The sequence below is a fragment of the Condylostylus longicornis genome, unplaced genomic scaffold (assembly GCF_029603195.1).
Source record: "Condylostylus longicornis isolate FDR11 unplaced genomic scaffold, ASM2960319v2 ptg000148l, whole genome shotgun sequence".
Classification (NCBI taxonomy): Eukaryota; Metazoa; Arthropoda; class Insecta; order Diptera; family Dolichopodidae; genus Condylostylus; species Condylostylus longicornis.
In genome coordinates, this window is record NW_026578116.1 from 669,918 (window position 1) to 687,799 (window position 17,882).

Genomic DNA, 17,882 nt, shown 5'->3' on the forward strand with positions numbered 1-17,882 from the left:
CTTTTTAATTTTATAAAGAGTGTACACAACACAAAGTGTATATTTTTGCATTTGTATGTATATAATATAATTAAATTAAAAAAAAGACACATGAAATTTAATTTTTATTTGAAAAAATAAAATATAAAATTGTATGTGAATCTAAATATTTGTATAAAATATTTTTTAATATAATGTTTTTCCAAGTCATTTATGATCAAATAAATTTTAAATGCGTTTAATAACATGACACTTTCTTAATATTATGTATGTGTTTTTTTTTTTTTTATTAAAGTAATAAAAATTTTTTTAATTTTTTTTAATGCGATATTAAAATTTTTTAAATGTTCCACACGATTTTGATATTAAAATTAAAATTTAAAAACAAAAAAAAAATATTATTTTAATATTCAAATATTTTTAATATATACACTATAAAAAAAAAAAATTAAATAAAAATTTAATATACCTGGACAAAAATTTATAATATTTTTTTTTTAATATTATAAAAAAAATAATAAAATTAATGAGTATAACAATTATGTTAGACATTAGAAAAAAAAATACTATATTTATTATTAAAATATAGAATTTAAATTTTTTTTTGTAAACTATAGTGTATAACAAAAAAAAAAATGAAATTATGAAAACTTTCGCTAGAGGTCGCAACAAATTTTGTTTATTATTTTGAAAGTATTTATGTATATTATATATTGAAAGAGGAAAAATGGGGGGTACTAAAGAGAGTTTATTGAAAAAGAAAAAATGTACCATAAATGAAATATTAAAATTAAAATTAAATAATAATATTTCTATATTAAAGTATAAGATTAAAAATAAAAATAAAAAACTGTTATACTTAAATATATTAATTATTATATATTTATGTACATATTTACGATAATAAATATTTAAATATTAATGTCTATAATAATACCGTATATAATAAATAAAATAATTTCTATATTATATGAAAATGTGAGATTCTATTCATATATTTTTTTTATGTTAAATAACTATAATATGTATAATATAAATTATATATAAACATTATACAAGAATCTATTTTTTTTTTATTTATTAACTATTATTATTATTATATTTCATACTTTTATTGTTCTTACTGTTAACATTTTTTATTTATTTACCTACTTGTTTTTTTTTTCTTTTTTGGTTAGTTTTTTTTTTTTACTCTACTGTTGAAATTTTATTACTCACTATTATTACGTTTTGAATAATAGATGCTTACATTAATAATACAATACATATAAGTAAAAAAGAGTGGGGCGAGGGTTCGGGCTTGTGTTGGAGTGGTGGGGTAAATATACTCTAAAAAGGATATTACCAAACAAAAAAAATATTTATAAATAAATAAAAGATATAAAAAATAAATGTACATAAAAAAAAAATCTTCTCAACGAATAAAGTATATTTTCTCAATAATGTAACAAAAAAATTATAAGGAAGCTAAAAAAAAAAAAATTTTTAATTTTTTTTTTTGTATTTTAAATTTTTTTTTTTCTATATATTATATAATATCAAACTTTTTAAAGGTTTTACCTGAGAGCATCCTGATAGATTTTTTTTATTTTTTATTTTTAGTTTAATAATAATGGAAATTAATTTTATTGGAAAAACTTTTGTTATGCAAAAAAAAAAAAAAAATTTTTTTAAATAAAATTTTTTTTGTTCGTTTTTTCTTTTGTGTTTAATACTTGTATTGTTATTTTAATAATTTTTGTTTCATATTGAAAATTACAATGTTTTTCAAGTATAAAATGCAAATGAAAAGAAAAATTTTAACGTTTAAAATATTTTTCTTAAAGATTTTTCATTTTGAGAGGAGTAATAATATTCCAATAAGTAAATGTTTCCAATAAGTAAATACCTATTATTAAGTATATTTTTTGAATATTGTAAGACAAATGACAAAAAAAAATAAATATCCTATACAGTCTATAAATTTTCCAAATTATTATAAAGTTCTTAAATTTTTATATTCCTCTATACAATTTAGATTTTGATTTTTTTTTTTTAAATAAAGAAATTATTTAATATTATTTTCCCCAGTGTAAATACCACAACCACCTATATTATTATGTGTATAAATAATATTATAATAAAATAATGAAAAAAAAAAAAAAACAAAATTCAAATGAAAGTATAAAAGAAATTTGATAATTTAAGTAAATAATTTGATAAATAAATATTTTATAAAAAAATTTTGTATAAATAAATAATATTGTTGATATTATTATAGAATTGACAACACTGATAAAAACTTTTGGGTTTTTTTCATTAAATACGAGTATTTAATGAAATCTTATACTTTTCATTTTGTTCAAATATATTGTAATTTTACGTAAATATTAATCAGATATAAGAGACTTAATCATTTTCCAATTAAATATTAAATTTATTTATTTTGAGAAAAATTTTGATTATTCTTCAATATTTTAATGTCAATATAGTTTTAAGTTTCTTTATTAAAATACAATATTGGTATAATATGCAATATACATGTATTATGCTGTATTTTGGATAATTCACGTATTATACAAAAAATTTTAATTTATTGAAGAGACTAGTCCGTTAAAAATATAAAACAAAGTCGATTAGAATTAAATAAAGAAATGGATTTTAAATATTTATTCAATTTCAGAAAATTTTCTGATACGGGCACATAGAGTTAAATGAAAAACGTATTTTAATATCGTTTATATCTACAATTGTTTATTTATACAATCGTTTATATCCTAATATGTATATCCGGCAACCACGAGTGGCGCTGCATATATAATATAGTTTATTAATTTATAGTTACAGTTTTCTAGACCTCAATGGAATTGAATAGAATTAAAAATTGCTTCTTTTCTCACAATTTTTTAGAGTTGGATGAAATATTATTCAATTTTTTTATCAATTTGCAAAAAAAAAAAAGAAATTTAAAATTTATGATTTAAACTAAACTAAAATTAAAAATTGGGAACTCCTTTTGCAGACTTTTAAGATCATAACAAAAATGTGAATAGTATTTTAAAATTTTTCGTTTTCCTTGAAATTAACCTTAAATTATTTAAATTTTAATATTAATAATTCCTTTTTTTGAACAAATCATAACCTATAATATATGTATGCATGTATAATTTCTTTAATAGAACTGTTTGAATTAAATTGCAATGTTTCTTATTCAATAAATGTATTAAAAACGAAGGCTAGTACAGTTAGTATAAAACTTTCCTTACAAAGCACAAAATATTTGCCAAATTAGAAATCTTGAAAATTTGACAAAAATTTAAAAAAATTTATTTAAGTAAAAAAGAAACTTTATACTCGTACTGTCTGATTTGTAAACTATTTTAATATTAATATAAATAAAATATTTATAGAGAATACTATATAGTGCGTTGGATCAGCAATCTTAACAAAGTTAAAAATAGATTATTAGCATAATTTTAGAAATATTTTGCAAATATTTATGTATGCATATACATAAAATATACATACACAATAAAAAAAATTCAATATTAAAATCAAAATTCATAAAAAAATTTTATTTTTTATTCTTAAATTTCAAAGAAAAAAAAAATTATAATTGTATAATTTTGACATATTAAAGTTTAAATATAAGTTGATATTAATACCACCATTGTTAAAAAAGAAATTCAAGAAATTCGATAAAATAAGAATTTTGCGAAATTTAAGTTGGTAATGTTATTTGAAATTTTTTTTTATTAAAAATTAAAATAAAATTAAATGATATTTTTTAAAATAACAACAACTGTTTCAATTTTAATAGCTTAATTTAAATTTAAATTTGACAATAATAAACTTTTATGTTAAATATTTGACTGTCGCCTCACATGTATGTATATATTTATATGTATACAAATAATAATTTAAAGTACTTGCAATAAATTTTAATTATTCACTCATGTTGAATAACTTATATGAGTCCTTTCTCACATCGATATACAAATATTCTAGCAGCGTTTACCAATACATTTAAATTTAATTATTACATTACATAATATAAGGAAATCGGGTATAATTTCGAATATAAGTTTAGCAGAGTTTATTACTTATGTGTAATACAATTATTAAAAATATTTAATTTTCGAAAAATATAATTTAATGGAAATAAAAAAAATAGTGCGCAATTTGGGACAGCGACTATGCTTGCCACTCAATTGTGTTTGCGAATTTAATTATAACTTGTTAGAAGAATTTTCCGGTTAAAGCGTAAGTTAGCCCAAACCAGTACTTAAAATTCAATATTTTATTCTCTTAATATTTTCGTTTTATTTGTGCTTTTGGGGTAAACTATATATATGTAGTCATTTAGGGACTAGCATTTGATAAGGCATATTACTAGTATTTTATATAAGTATCCTTATGGAAATTAGAATTTAAGTTAATTATTGTTAAATGTTAATTATCTCTTAAAACTCTCTTTTAACGTCTAATTTAAAATTAAGACATTATGATCCATCAAAACAATTTTTAATCATATAGAACGGGTGTCTAAAATAATATCCCTATACTATCTTAATATTGGAGTCGATTCGATTTATATTATGGCAATAATAATTAATAGGATTGAATCAATTGTTGATTTTCTTAACAAAATGTTGCTACTATTAATAAATATAGTTCTCTTCTGTTTTATTATGTTTTAATTTAATTGTTAGTTATCTTTTAGTATATTAGTATTTTAATATTTATATAGCATTAGTATATTATATTTAATACATACAATTAAATATCATATTTATTCAGTAATTCTTTAATATCATGGCATGTACACATCATTTACAAAACATAAATGTAAAAAACAATTTTGTTAAATGTGTGCATATTTAATTAAAAGGAGAAATAATAAATACTTATAGATATGAAGATAGAGAGCAGGAGAGAGATAGAAGACACGATAATTATAAGTTTCCTTTCAGATTTTTTAACACATTCTTTTTAAATGCTTTCTCACAATAATTAAAATTTTAATTTAGTTAAAATAGCTATTAGTTTACTTTTTATCCGCTTTATGTTGTTAAATTTTGTTTTTTGTTTTTTTTTTTTAAAAAGAATTTATTATTACTGATATTTTTTAGAGCAATAGCTTAAAAAAAAAACTTCTTTTTTTTTTGTTTTAATAATATTTGAAATAAAACAAAAACCTCAGAAATAATAAAGAAAATAAAAATTAAACAAAAAACAAATTAAGACAAAAAGAGATAGATATATTAAAAAAAAAAATAAAAATTCAATAAAGAATTTAATTAATACTATATAATTAATTTTTATAAGTATACAAATATTATGTAAAATAATAGGGGTGAGTATTACTTATAAGCATGCAAAACAAACGTACAATGGCCGGCCTATGTAGCACCCAGATACCCACTTTGGCCATCTGAGCTTGAACACCTCTCGCTTGAAGACCCTTAACTGCACCTTCAGCACAAGCTGGTGACTCAAAGTCCACAAATCCATAACCTGAAATTAGATAAAGAGAAAAAAAAACAAAAAAAAAATAGGGAGAAAAAAGAGAAAAAAAAAGTGGGAATCAAAAGAAAAATAAATACAAACACAAAAATATTAAGAATAAAGCAAAAATTCAATTTAAAAGAAAAAACATTACAAAAAAAAAATATTTTTGGTTTTTTTTTTTTTTTAAATCAAATTAAAAATTTTAATTAAAAAAAATAATTTGAAAAAAATTTATTAGTTATTTGTAAATTTTCTTTAATAAGTGTTGTTGTTTGTTGTTTTTTTTTTAAGTTTCTGTTTTTCTAATATAATTTTTTAATGCTAATGTTTTTATTTTCAAAAAAAAAATCAATTATATTTTTCATTAATGATTCAAAAAATTCAAATTTTTTTTTTATAACTACATTACTTTAAAAAATCATTTAACTACAGTTTACTTTAATCTATAATATTAAATTGTATATGGTGCAAAAATTAAATATAATCAAATAAAAGTTATAAAAATTAATATAAAAAAAATTACTAAAACAAATTTGAGCCCAATTCGATTTCAACCTTATTTTTTTTTTTTACGAACTCAAATAATTATACGAAATTAAATAGAATAAAACAAAATCTCGAAATAAAATATTTTACACATTTAAATTAATAAAAATTTACAATAATAAAGAAAAAAAAAAAAGAAAAGATGAAAGTAGGGCCGTATTACTTATAAAATGCAGTGGTGGAAAACTTTTCTTCAAATAAAAAACAAAAAAAAACAAATTACATAATTATGTTTATAATAATATGTAAAATTAGGTATACATACAAATTTTTTTATGCATATAATGCATAACAGTACATGAAATACATAAAAATTTTAAAAGAATCCGAGTTTTAAGGTTATGCCTGTAATAGAACTGTAATGATAACTTTACAGATAACAGATTATTGTATAACAAAAATCTTATATAAAATAATATTGCTTAATCAATATGGTTAAGCCGTCCAAAATTAATATTGTGACCAGATATAATCTGCCACAACTAGAGAAATTAATTACAAATTCATTACTGTTATATAACATTTTGTTATACTCCGTGGACTATAATTGTTATATAATCCACATATAACTTATATTTTTGAGAAGTTCCCGCGAATAAGCTAAAAAAAAATTAATAATGACAAATATATTTGTTTGAATTAATATTGATTCGAATAACATCAATTATATAATATTACACCAATTTATAGATATTATATAGTAATGGGGCTTTTTGTGGTATAGAATACAACTTTTGTGTTTTATCTTTCTGGTTAATTATTAAGGGAAGTACTAGGAGATCCAATACGACATTTTGAAGAGGATTTCCAGTTATGGAGAGTATATGAAAATGAATTTGATAATCGGTCCATCGAATATTTCGTCTGGACATATGTAGCTAAACACGATTGCAATAGCAATATCTCTTTAGTTTAAATAACATAAAATAATTAATTTCCTAATTAATCCCTTATTTAATTTTTAGCATATTTAGAAATAGTTATATACATATGGTAAAATACGTTATAAACGATGAAGGAAGAAAATATGTCTAATATAATTTTAGTGTTGTTCGAATTGGATTTTAAGATGACTTGTTATAGCCCTGTGTTATAGCCGAAAATACTATATTGAAGAAAACTATTGGATGTATTACAGAAACCTGAGTTTAGTTTAGAAGTTTTAAAAATAAAGCTGATTTTTCCCAAGACCCGATTTTACCAATTTTCGATCAGAGAACATTTTTGGCTATTTAATGAATTTTTCTTAATTTTCTTAAATTGAATTTAAAAAAAAGGTGAAATGGTTTTTTTTTAAAGTTTAAATTATGAAATTTTCAAAAAATCTACTTCTATAAGGTACGGCCCCAAATTAGTCTTTATATGTTGTTTCAAATCGGTTTTTTTTTAAGTTTTTTTTTGGTAGTTTTTTTTTTTTACTGAAAAAAAAAATTTACAAAAACTAAACATAAAGAACTAAAAAGTAATAACAAAGTGAAGAAAAAAATACCTTTACATTTGTTTGTTGTTTTATCTAAGATAGCCTTCGTTGATATAATGGTTCCATATCTGAAAAATAAAATGTGAATAGAGGTGTTAAATTAAAAACAAGAAAATAACATAAAATTATGCAACAAAAATTTTGCAATTATAATTTTAATTTGTTATCTTGAATTTGAAAATTTTGTTTTCGATGAAAAATCGAAATGCCGTTTATTAAGCAATTAAGCCTAATTGGTTTTATTGTATTAATATGTAAAATACTTCTCTAATTAACAAAATTTGTTGTGTACGAAGAGGCATACTTAGAAAGAGAGTATTATACTACTATACGAGTAAATTTATAAAAACAGAACCTTTCAAGTTGCTCAATTTAGTTATTCAGTTAAAATTTCATATAACTATTTGACGACAGAGTTCCGTTAAAAGCAAATTTTTTTTTACAAAAAATTGACATTGTACGTGGTTCCGTGAAAATTTAATTTTTTGCCGACCACATTACATATAATACGGGAGGTTTTTTTTAGTTTATCAAGTTTCGCAAGTTATTTTTGCATAATTAAATAAATTTAAAATTTCCGGCGGCAATGCAATATGCAAAAAAAAAATTTCGACTTATCTAATGGGCACCGTAATATTTGCCTTGCAAAATATTTGAAAAATATTTTTAAATTTATATTGCAAATGTATTTTACAAATTTCACATTAGAAATTTAAGTATTAAAATAAAAATAATCACTTTTGCAAGAAAGAATTATAATAGCTCAATATAAAAATTGTAATATTTTCGATGGTAACTTAAAAAATTTTGTAAATTTTACAGAAAATTTGCGTTAAAATAAAGTTAGTTTTTAATCTAATTCGATGGAAACTTCATTAGATTTTAAAAATTTCATTGTACTTACTTATAATAAAACTTTTATCTTATTTTTAAAATATGTGTATATACTTACTGCGCACACATATTAACTAAATCCTTATCAGTTGTGCCTTGTTGTAAGCCCCTAATATACAAATTCGTTTTAGATAATTGCTCTCCTTGTTGTTGTGTACCATTAGGACCCATTGTTGTATTTGTATTGGTATTACTAAGACTAGTACTTAATGTTCCACTCTGAGAGCCGGTATTTGAGGAGCTGCTTGAGTTAGTGTTACTAGGTGATGCTGCTGTTGGGACTCTTTGTCCGTACTATAAATAGATAAAAATATAATTAAATAAAATTAATCAATGATGTCATTTTAATTTTTTTTAAATATTTAAGCAATATAATAATAAACTTATTTAAGAGTATGTAGATATTTAAATTTTTATTTAAAATACAATAAGTATATTAAAAAATATATTATTGTAATTGTAATTATTGAAAAAAAATGTAAAATTAAAATATTTTAGAATAGATAGTGAACTGGAAAATTGTAAAATAAATTCACTTTGTTTTTTAATTTTAATTATTTGTAAAATGTAAAATAAAAAAAAACGGAAGCACAAAGTGAGTAAGGAATTGAATTTTAATTGAATAAATTCCTTTTTGTAATAGGTCTATAAGTATTGTTGTGAAAATAAGCAGAACAAACATGAAAAAAATAAAAGAAACTTGCTAAAAATATTTATAAGTGAAATTCAAAAAATTCAGAAGGAAAATTTAAAATGGCAAGGAATTTTCTTATTTATATTCATGATGGAGCATTATTACACTTTTATTCATTTTTTTTTTGCACATTTTACAGAAAAAGTTGAATAAAAGGACGAAAATTAAATTTAGTTTTTTTTTAGCGATGACAAAAAAAAAATACATTTAATTATTTAATTGGATTTTTGCCAGAAAAAAAAAACCATTCACATTTTTCCTCGAATAAAAAGGATTCAATTTTTCTTCTCAATTTGCTCTCTTATTTTTATTTTTTCAGTCTTTTCTGTCTTCTATATGTTACACTTAAAGGATTCGGAATAATTTTTTTTTTTATATAAAATAAATAATTCTTTATACATTAAAATTATATGGGGTTTTGATTGCATGATGTTCTTAAAATGAAAATTATAGAAGAGAAAAGAAAAATTTGTATATATATGTGTATGTAAATATGTCCAAATGCATTTGGCTTTTATATTTTCCACGGTCTTTTAAGCTTTTTATCAGAACATTCTAACAATATAATTAGGTAAAACTGAATCATATATTTATATTGAATATTTTAAAGAAAATTTAATTTAACATTAAATTTTTGGTTAATATGTATGTGTATATAGGCATTTGAGGCGCTCAGAAGTAAAGTGAATCAAATTCCAAAAATGATTTTTCAAGATAAAGACATTTTCGGACTCAATTTCTTGTATATATTAAGTGTTCATATTTGGCAGAAATATATACAAATGTAATTCGTTTTCATGTATATATTTAAATCTGTAATATAAGATTTTAAGAAAAACGAGAAAAAAAATAGAGTTGACCTTGTCAACTCTGTGATACCCGTACGAATTTTTATCCTATGTGCGAATAACTAATGTGCCATAACTAACTATGGGGCAGACTATGACTTTAAGTTGCCGTATTACCATATTAATTTATGCAAAATTTCAGTACTATGTGTTATTCAAAATACTGGTTGTGCCAAACTACTATTGATGTTGTATGGCAGCTACCAGAAAGAGCCAAGAAATTTTAGCGAATTTTATCAAGCACGTCGGCCCTACTAATATATTCACTTGTTGAAATCTCAATATCACAGCTTTTATAGTTTTTGAGATATAGTCAAATAACTTTTGAAGTTGTATGGCAGGTACCAGAAGGAGCCAAGTAATTTCAACTACTTTTATGTGACACATTGGCCCTATTAATATATTCGTTTGTATGAAATTTCAATACCATAGCTTTAATAGTTTCTGAAATATAGCCAAATAATTTTTGAAGTTGTATGGCAGGTACCAGAAGGAGTCAAGTAATTTCAACGACTTTTATATGGCATATTGGCCCTACTAATATATTCGTTTGTGTGAAATTTCAATACCATAACTTTTATAGTTTCTGAGATATAGCCAAATAAATTTTGAAGTTGTATGGCAGCTACCCGAACCGGTACCCCGATCATGTCCAATTTAAATAGGGTTCTGGCACTTACTACAATAAATCATTTGTGAAAATTTGGTGAACTTAGCTCAATTAGTTTTTGAGTTATCGTTCGGACGGACGGACGGACGGACGGACAGACAAAGCTAAATCAACTCAGAATTTGACGCTAATCAAAAACATACACTTGAGTCTATATCTAACACCGTTATTTCTTAGCGTTACAAACGGTAAGGCAAATTTAGTATACCCTTCGAACATACGTTCGTACGGGTATAAAAATTGATATTTAGGCCACTTTTCGGACGTAATCCGAATTATCATAGATTTTTTACGATAACATAAAAAAATTTTACTCGATATTACAAAATTTTCGCAATCTTCTCAGTTAAAAGATAAATTTGCGTAAAAATTATAAAATAAATTTAACAACTGTAATTTTACTTGAAAGAAGAAATAATTAAGTATATGCATAGATGAAGGTCCACGCAATAAGCTTAATATTTATTCTGGAGACGCAATTTAAATCGAATTGAGAAATTGAGAAATTTTTCTTTGAAAAACATTATTTTTATATTTAACAGTTTATTATATTACATGTACATATATTAAGTATCTACATGTTTGCATGCATTTAAATATGTTGAATTTTATAAAGCCAAATTAATTTTAATGTGCACGTAATCTAAATTGAGTTAATTTTTGCACCTCTATATACATTTTGTAATTTTTTATACGTGAAGGGTATTTTTAACTTGGTACAGATTTTGTAACCATACTAGTCGTCTGTGGTATAGACATATAATATTTTTCAGTGTAAAATTCTGCGTTAATTTAGACATTTCCTTCCGTCCGTCTATACCCGATTGCACGATTACTCAAAAAAGAATAATGCAAAATTCGCCAAACTTTCACAAATTATTTCTTTTCTGTCAAAGACGAACAATATTGTAATTGAACCAATTCGCAAAACGGATTTGGATAGCTGCCACACAATTCAAAAAGTTTTATTATACTAATAAAAACAAAAATGAATAAATTAAATTTTTCAATTACGATCCCTAATTTATTACGATCCCTAATCAAATTCTTACATGAAAAAATCAATTATAATCCCTAGTTTTTACTCCGCATATTCTATTTACAAGAGCATATTTTCGCATTAATTTTATTTATAATTTTATTTATTATATAGAAATAACGTTACTTATAATTAGTAAATTCGTTTTCATTATTATTAAGTAATTTTCTTCTATTTCCTTCAGTTACTATTTAAATTATCTGTAGCTAGTAATTATCCACATAATTACGTATTTATTAAATGTGAGAAGTTATTACTACACAATATTATTTTCAATAAAGTTTTAAAGTATCTTCAAGAATTTATCACCAACACAATTTGTCACTAACACTATTCATCCATCTTTCTTTTAAAATCATTTCAAAATCTTATTATGATAGAAAAATCAAAAATAATAAAATAATAGAATAAACTACTCTCACTTAAAGTTCATATTTACATATGCATACTTAATATGGTGTTATTTATTCGATTGACTGTAATTTGTATAGAAAATGACAATATACTTATGCTCCTAAAATATTTGAATTATATTAAGATTATAAAGATGTCTCTGATCTCAGTTTATAAATATTTTTTCCCATTTTAATTTCCTTTTTACAACTAAAATAATAATAACAATAACAATAATAAGATTATTAATATTATTATATTCAAGTAAGTATATGTGAAAAAATTTTTTTGTAATTGAATTTCTTCTATACTAATAAAGCCATAATTTAAATTTAAAATAGAAATAATATAAGTAAGTATATTCAATGTTTTCGAAGTGAGCTCATTTATTTTTCACAAAAATGATAACACCATATTGTATTGTGTTTTATGTTATAATACTTGGCTATGGCTATTATCCAAGTACTGATACATACTTATGCATACGATATTCGAAAGTATATATGTATGTACTTTTTTATTTTTTTATATTAATTTAAATACAATTTCCCACAAATTAAAATTAAAATAATAACAATAAATTATAAGTAGTTTGAAGTAAATTTATAAATATATATGGAAAAATTGATAAGTTGATTTTAGATTGTTTGCATCCTATTAAGCGAGAATATTTTAGAATAATATACGGATTCTATATACATATAAGAAATATTCTTTTAAAGTTGCTATTCTTAGTTTTTAAAAAAAAATATTTTATCAAAAATTATTAGAACTTTCCTTTAAAAATCTGTTTAATATGCTTGAATTTAGAACATTTTCATCCTAAATGACGGTGTGATTACGATATTAATGACGATTTATAACGATTTATTACGTTGATACGAAAACGTATACCAAAATCATTTTAGTAGAGGAAAATATAATTGAAAGAATTGATCAAATATATAATGAGCCTTAATATTATGAGGAATTAGTGCACAAGAATAGATTATTTCTTGTTTACTTTTATTCTTGTAAGAACTATCTATTAATTATAGTATAAATTACAAACCTTTTGAATTTATAACTACTTAATTTGTATAGTTTTATTATAAACAAAGGAGGCACTTTGATTAAGAGCCTTTTCAACAGCTTGGTTAATTTTTATTTTAACTAACCACACAATTTTGTATAGAAATGTTAGCGTACTTAGTTTAAATCATTAACTTTTGCTATACAATAATTTTATTGAAATAACTAAAATTAAGATTTGTTTGTATTAGCGTTGTACTATTTTAAACTTTTTTGACTAAAAAAAAAAATTATTTAATATGGGATGAAAGTGTTATACCAATGAAATTAATGTCTAACATTAAATTAGATATTTTGCAATTTGTAAACAAATATCAATAAGTTAGTATAAGTACTAAAAAAATTAAACTTAAAATATTTTGATGCACTTTTTTGCAACTCCTCGTAATAAGAATTTTTTCATACATATAAGTATTTTATTTCAAATCGGTGAATTAATCATTAAAATAAAATGACACACTTGAAAATATCTTATAACAGTCAAATATGTGTATAATGTACATAAATATACTCAAATATATAATATATAAAGTTCTTTCACTCATACATTTAGTTTTTATATTATTGTCAGTAACTGTGTATATAGTGTGATTGTTTTCTTTCTTAAGCATATTTCTTAAGTAGATATATCCAAGTATAATGCACAATATTTTTTTTTTTTCCAATATTAAATTTCATTCATCCGTCGTCATTATATTAGCCGTATCAGAAAGCGCTATAATCCAATTGAATTATTCATTATTTAATTCAATAACAATTGTGCCATGTAACAACAAATTACTAAAATAGATTTTACTGCTTTATATTTTCTTTATGTCTGAATTTCGTTGTTCCTGCTTATACTTATTAGATTATTGTTATTATCATAATTTTTCTTTTGAAGTTGAAAGAAGAAGATAAAAGTAGAATAAATTTAAATAAATGTAAAAGAGAAAGAAATATGAAAACTGGAAAATGTTTTTTTTTTATGACTACAACTAAATACTTGTCAAATTACTATATGTACTCGTATATGTATGTAGTTATTTTAAAGCTTGCCGAATGTAGAATTTTAATATTTCAAAAATATTTTTGATGAATAAATAGTTTTTATTTATATACTCAACAATTGTACTTGTATTCTGACTGGATTTGCAAGAAATATCAACTTGAAAATCTCCTAGATAAAAGGGAAATTAACAAAGTAATCGTCATAATTTTACATAGGTTATTATGGTTGCCCAAAGCGTATATTAAGGAAGTTGACTAAGTATATTCCCTTTTTCTTAAAGTAGTTTTTGGAATACCGGGTTAACATGGCCGAACTTATTGGAATACCGAGTCAACAACCGAAAGGGTTGTAGAGTTTGTTCACTTTACCTCTGATAAGCCATAAAACTATATTTGACAATATTCGGATGTGACCAAAAAGTGTTTGAAAAATTTGTTCCTTCAATAAGAGCATTCCTCAGTAAGCGCTTTTCAGATTGAACACACTTTTTTCACGGGTCATTTGTGACAAAACATTATTTTTTATTGGGTATTCATATTTTTTATTCATAAAAAAAAAGTGTAAAACAGGAAAACTCTTCTCCAACAATATTAAATAATGGAAATCGAAATGTAAATATAAAAATTAAATTTCTGTGAAATTACAGCCAAAAAAGAACAGCAAGGCAAACATTTCTGTAATCAGTTTCACAATTTTTCATCAGTTTACCGAAATATTTATAAGCACAAATTATTGTTCCACAAGACCTAATTAGTTATGTATGTAGTAATTCCAATTAATAAATTTACTGCTATATATAGGGAGATTAGAAAATCAACGTTAATTCTTCAAAAGTGACTTGATTTTTTGTCAAATAGCATGTGATCATGAAAATCGTACTTCCCTCTTCCTTTGCCACCTTTGTTATATTTTTTCATTTTTTACCAAGTAAGTATGGTAATCTAATTTTTTTTTAAAGAATTCTTTTGTTTTTCTTTTATTAAATCAGTTAGTCAGTAATAAGAGCGCATCGACTCAATTGATGACTATGTAACTAAAGAATGAATAATGATTTATCAAAAAGATTATGACTGATAAATGATGAGTTCTTCTTGTATATATACATATATGTAGGTATCTCTTTTTGTTGTGATATTTCTTATAGAAAATAAAATAACAAAGTGGACAAATTCAGACAGTTTTTTAAATTTCTTAATTTTATTTTTTGTGTGTATATGGAATTCCATTGTTTAGTTTAGAATATTATGAATAAATTTTTTTATTTATTTAAGAAATAAATAAATGCTTATAAGTACATTTTGTCATTGTACATACTTATTTATATATACATTTTTTTTTCTCAATGTGTAAGCAACACATTTGAAGCCATTATTTTATTTCAAATAGAATAAAGAAAATATTTTAATTTTTTTAGATTACAAATATTCATTGACAAATTTCTTGATTGCTATATGAGACGCCTTCCTATATTTACAAAATCTTTACGAATTTTAAAAATTTAATTTTGTTTAATTTAGCATAAACGTCTTAAAATCTGTACTTAATATATTTAAATATTTTTAAATATATTGTGTATATAAATAATATTTTTAACTCAAAAGTGTTGATAAAAAATTTTAATAATCATTTTAATACTATATAGTTAAATGAATTGTAACTGAGCAAATATTTTATTTAAGTAAGTAAGTAAGGGACCACTTAAATTTTAGAATATTTAAGTAATTAATAGTTAATTTTAATTAATGTACGAATTTCTGCAGGTGATTATAGTAATTCATTGCTTCTGCTCCTACTCGCCAAAGTAGGGTTTACAGAGACCGCTTACAGGATAGATTACCCTTCTGGAATATTCGCTATTTAGACTATGTTCCCCTTTCATTCTCGAAGATATACTGAATGATAAGCTAATAGTAAAGCAAATATTACTATTAAGTATTTAATACTTATGTACTGACAGGCTTAAAATTAAAATTACTTATTATTTATTACCAGCCCTCTCACAAACCGCATGAATCATATGAATTACGAATTTAGCTACGAAGTAGACTTTTGAAAGATCACAAATTTTTTTCGTAGAGATTATGAATCAGCAATGGCAGCTTAATTTTTCGGAGTGACCAAATGACTATTATATTTCAATTGTCAAATTCCAATTTATATTTTTTGTTAATATTTGAGTAAATTTGAGTAAAGTGGAAAAATTTTTTTTTTAACAAATAAGAGTTCATTTCCCTTCAAGATAGCTACGTTAAAAGAAGAAGAAAACAGAAAATTTTAAGCTATAGAGACAGATTTAAACGACCGCTCTCTTTAAATTGTTTGTTACGTTTAATTATTTCTTTCGTTGACTTCTGACATGTATTTTTATTAAGTACGAACGTAATTTATAAATAATTACGATATTACGAATATTCGGTGCAGAATTTTAGTAACTCAAAATTTAAAATATTATATTTCTAATTTTCGGAATTTCAGGGCTACGAACGAAATTCATGATAAAGCTCTACATCTTTTATATTTTACAATATATTTTAATTATTTAAGTAAGTAAGTATATACATATATTTACATAACTAAATAAATATCCAAAGCGTCAATAAAAAGTTCAGGTATTCCCCATTTTTTTTGTTAAATTAACATGAAATTCATTGACAGTGAAATTTTAGTATATTACTTAGTTTTATTATGAAAAAAATCAGTATTAAAAACCCTTTAAATAATTACTTATGTACATGAGTCATTTTTAATATCACACAATTATTAAAAAATTAAGTATTTAAGTAAAATGGGAATTTCAATTTGACATTTTATTTTTTTTGATTTGTTTTTCTTGTTCTTATAATTTTTTGTTATTTGCTGATAAGCAGAAAAATTTTTTTTTTTAGCGAAAAATATTATTTAAGTGTGTATTAAATTAAACAATAAACATACGAGTACTAAGTACTTTCCCATATAGTACTTTAATGCCTTATCAAAAAATAAAAAAATATTAACAACAATAATAATTATCTTTCGTATTATCACAATAATTACAAAATTAGTTCATTTTAATATTAAAAAAAATAATAATAAAAATAATCAACTGCAAATACATTTTTAAAGTAACCAAATACATACATACATATACACTCATAAGTGAATATATATACATATATTTATACAAATAAATTATAATTTTGCTCAAACAAATGTTAACTTTAATGCAAAATAAGTTGCACTAACGGGATACTCAACATATTGCACATGCGTACACACATTCATATACGTACATATACATTACATATCGTCGGCTGAGAAAGAAAACAGCGTATAACATTTATACGTCGTTATCCGATTTTATCACCATTGGATTCTCCATAGTCGATTCTATAAGTTGAGTTACTTTATATTTCTCTAGCTTTTCATTCTAACATACTTTTTAAATAAAAACGAAAATATTGTATAAAGCATTTTTAGAAACTAATTAATCACAAAATAGCGTAAAATGCGTTTACTTTGTTTTATTGCCAAACCGTAACTTTTTACAAAATTTAAAATAACGTAATGAATTCTTACACTATTTTGGTAGAAAATTTATCATTCAGTTGTTTATTTCAATACCAAATAAAAAAGTGTATGTTACTTTTACACGCTTTTTAAATTTTAATAAAAAAAATTTTTGCAATAAACTGAAAAGTAAAACGGTGTAAGAATTTAATACACTGTTTCATATTGTCTTATACACTACTTTAATTTTGAATTTTGAATCGTCTTCCCTGGCAAACAATGCAATAAAACAGCGTACAAA

The 17,882-nt window shown here is 22.3% G+C and overlaps 1 protein-coding gene across 6 annotated transcripts in view; it reads right to left on the reverse strand.

The window, feature by feature from the left end:
* Nucleotides 1-17,882, reverse strand: part of LOC129615802 (protein alan shepard) — a 117,437-nt gene that overhangs the window by 13,616 nt on the left and 85,939 nt on the right. For 4 of the 6 annotated variants that reach the window (XM_055531173.1, XM_055531180.1, XM_055531178.1 and 1 more), the window contains 3 exons: nucleotides 8,448-8,683; nucleotides 7,505-7,563; nucleotides 5,351-5,475 (listed from right to left, as the gene is read on the reverse strand). In XM_055531173.1, the coding sequence (XP_055387148.1) occupies nucleotides 5,351-5,475; nucleotides 7,505-7,563; nucleotides 8,448-8,560 (297 nt within the window). In that variant the 5' untranslated portion in view covers nucleotides 8,561-8,683. The remainder of the gene's footprint in view (nucleotides 1-5,350; nucleotides 5,476-7,504; nucleotides 7,564-8,447; nucleotides 8,684-17,882) is intronic. The other 2 variants (XM_055531177.1, XM_055531176.1) reach the window with 2 other exon arrangements.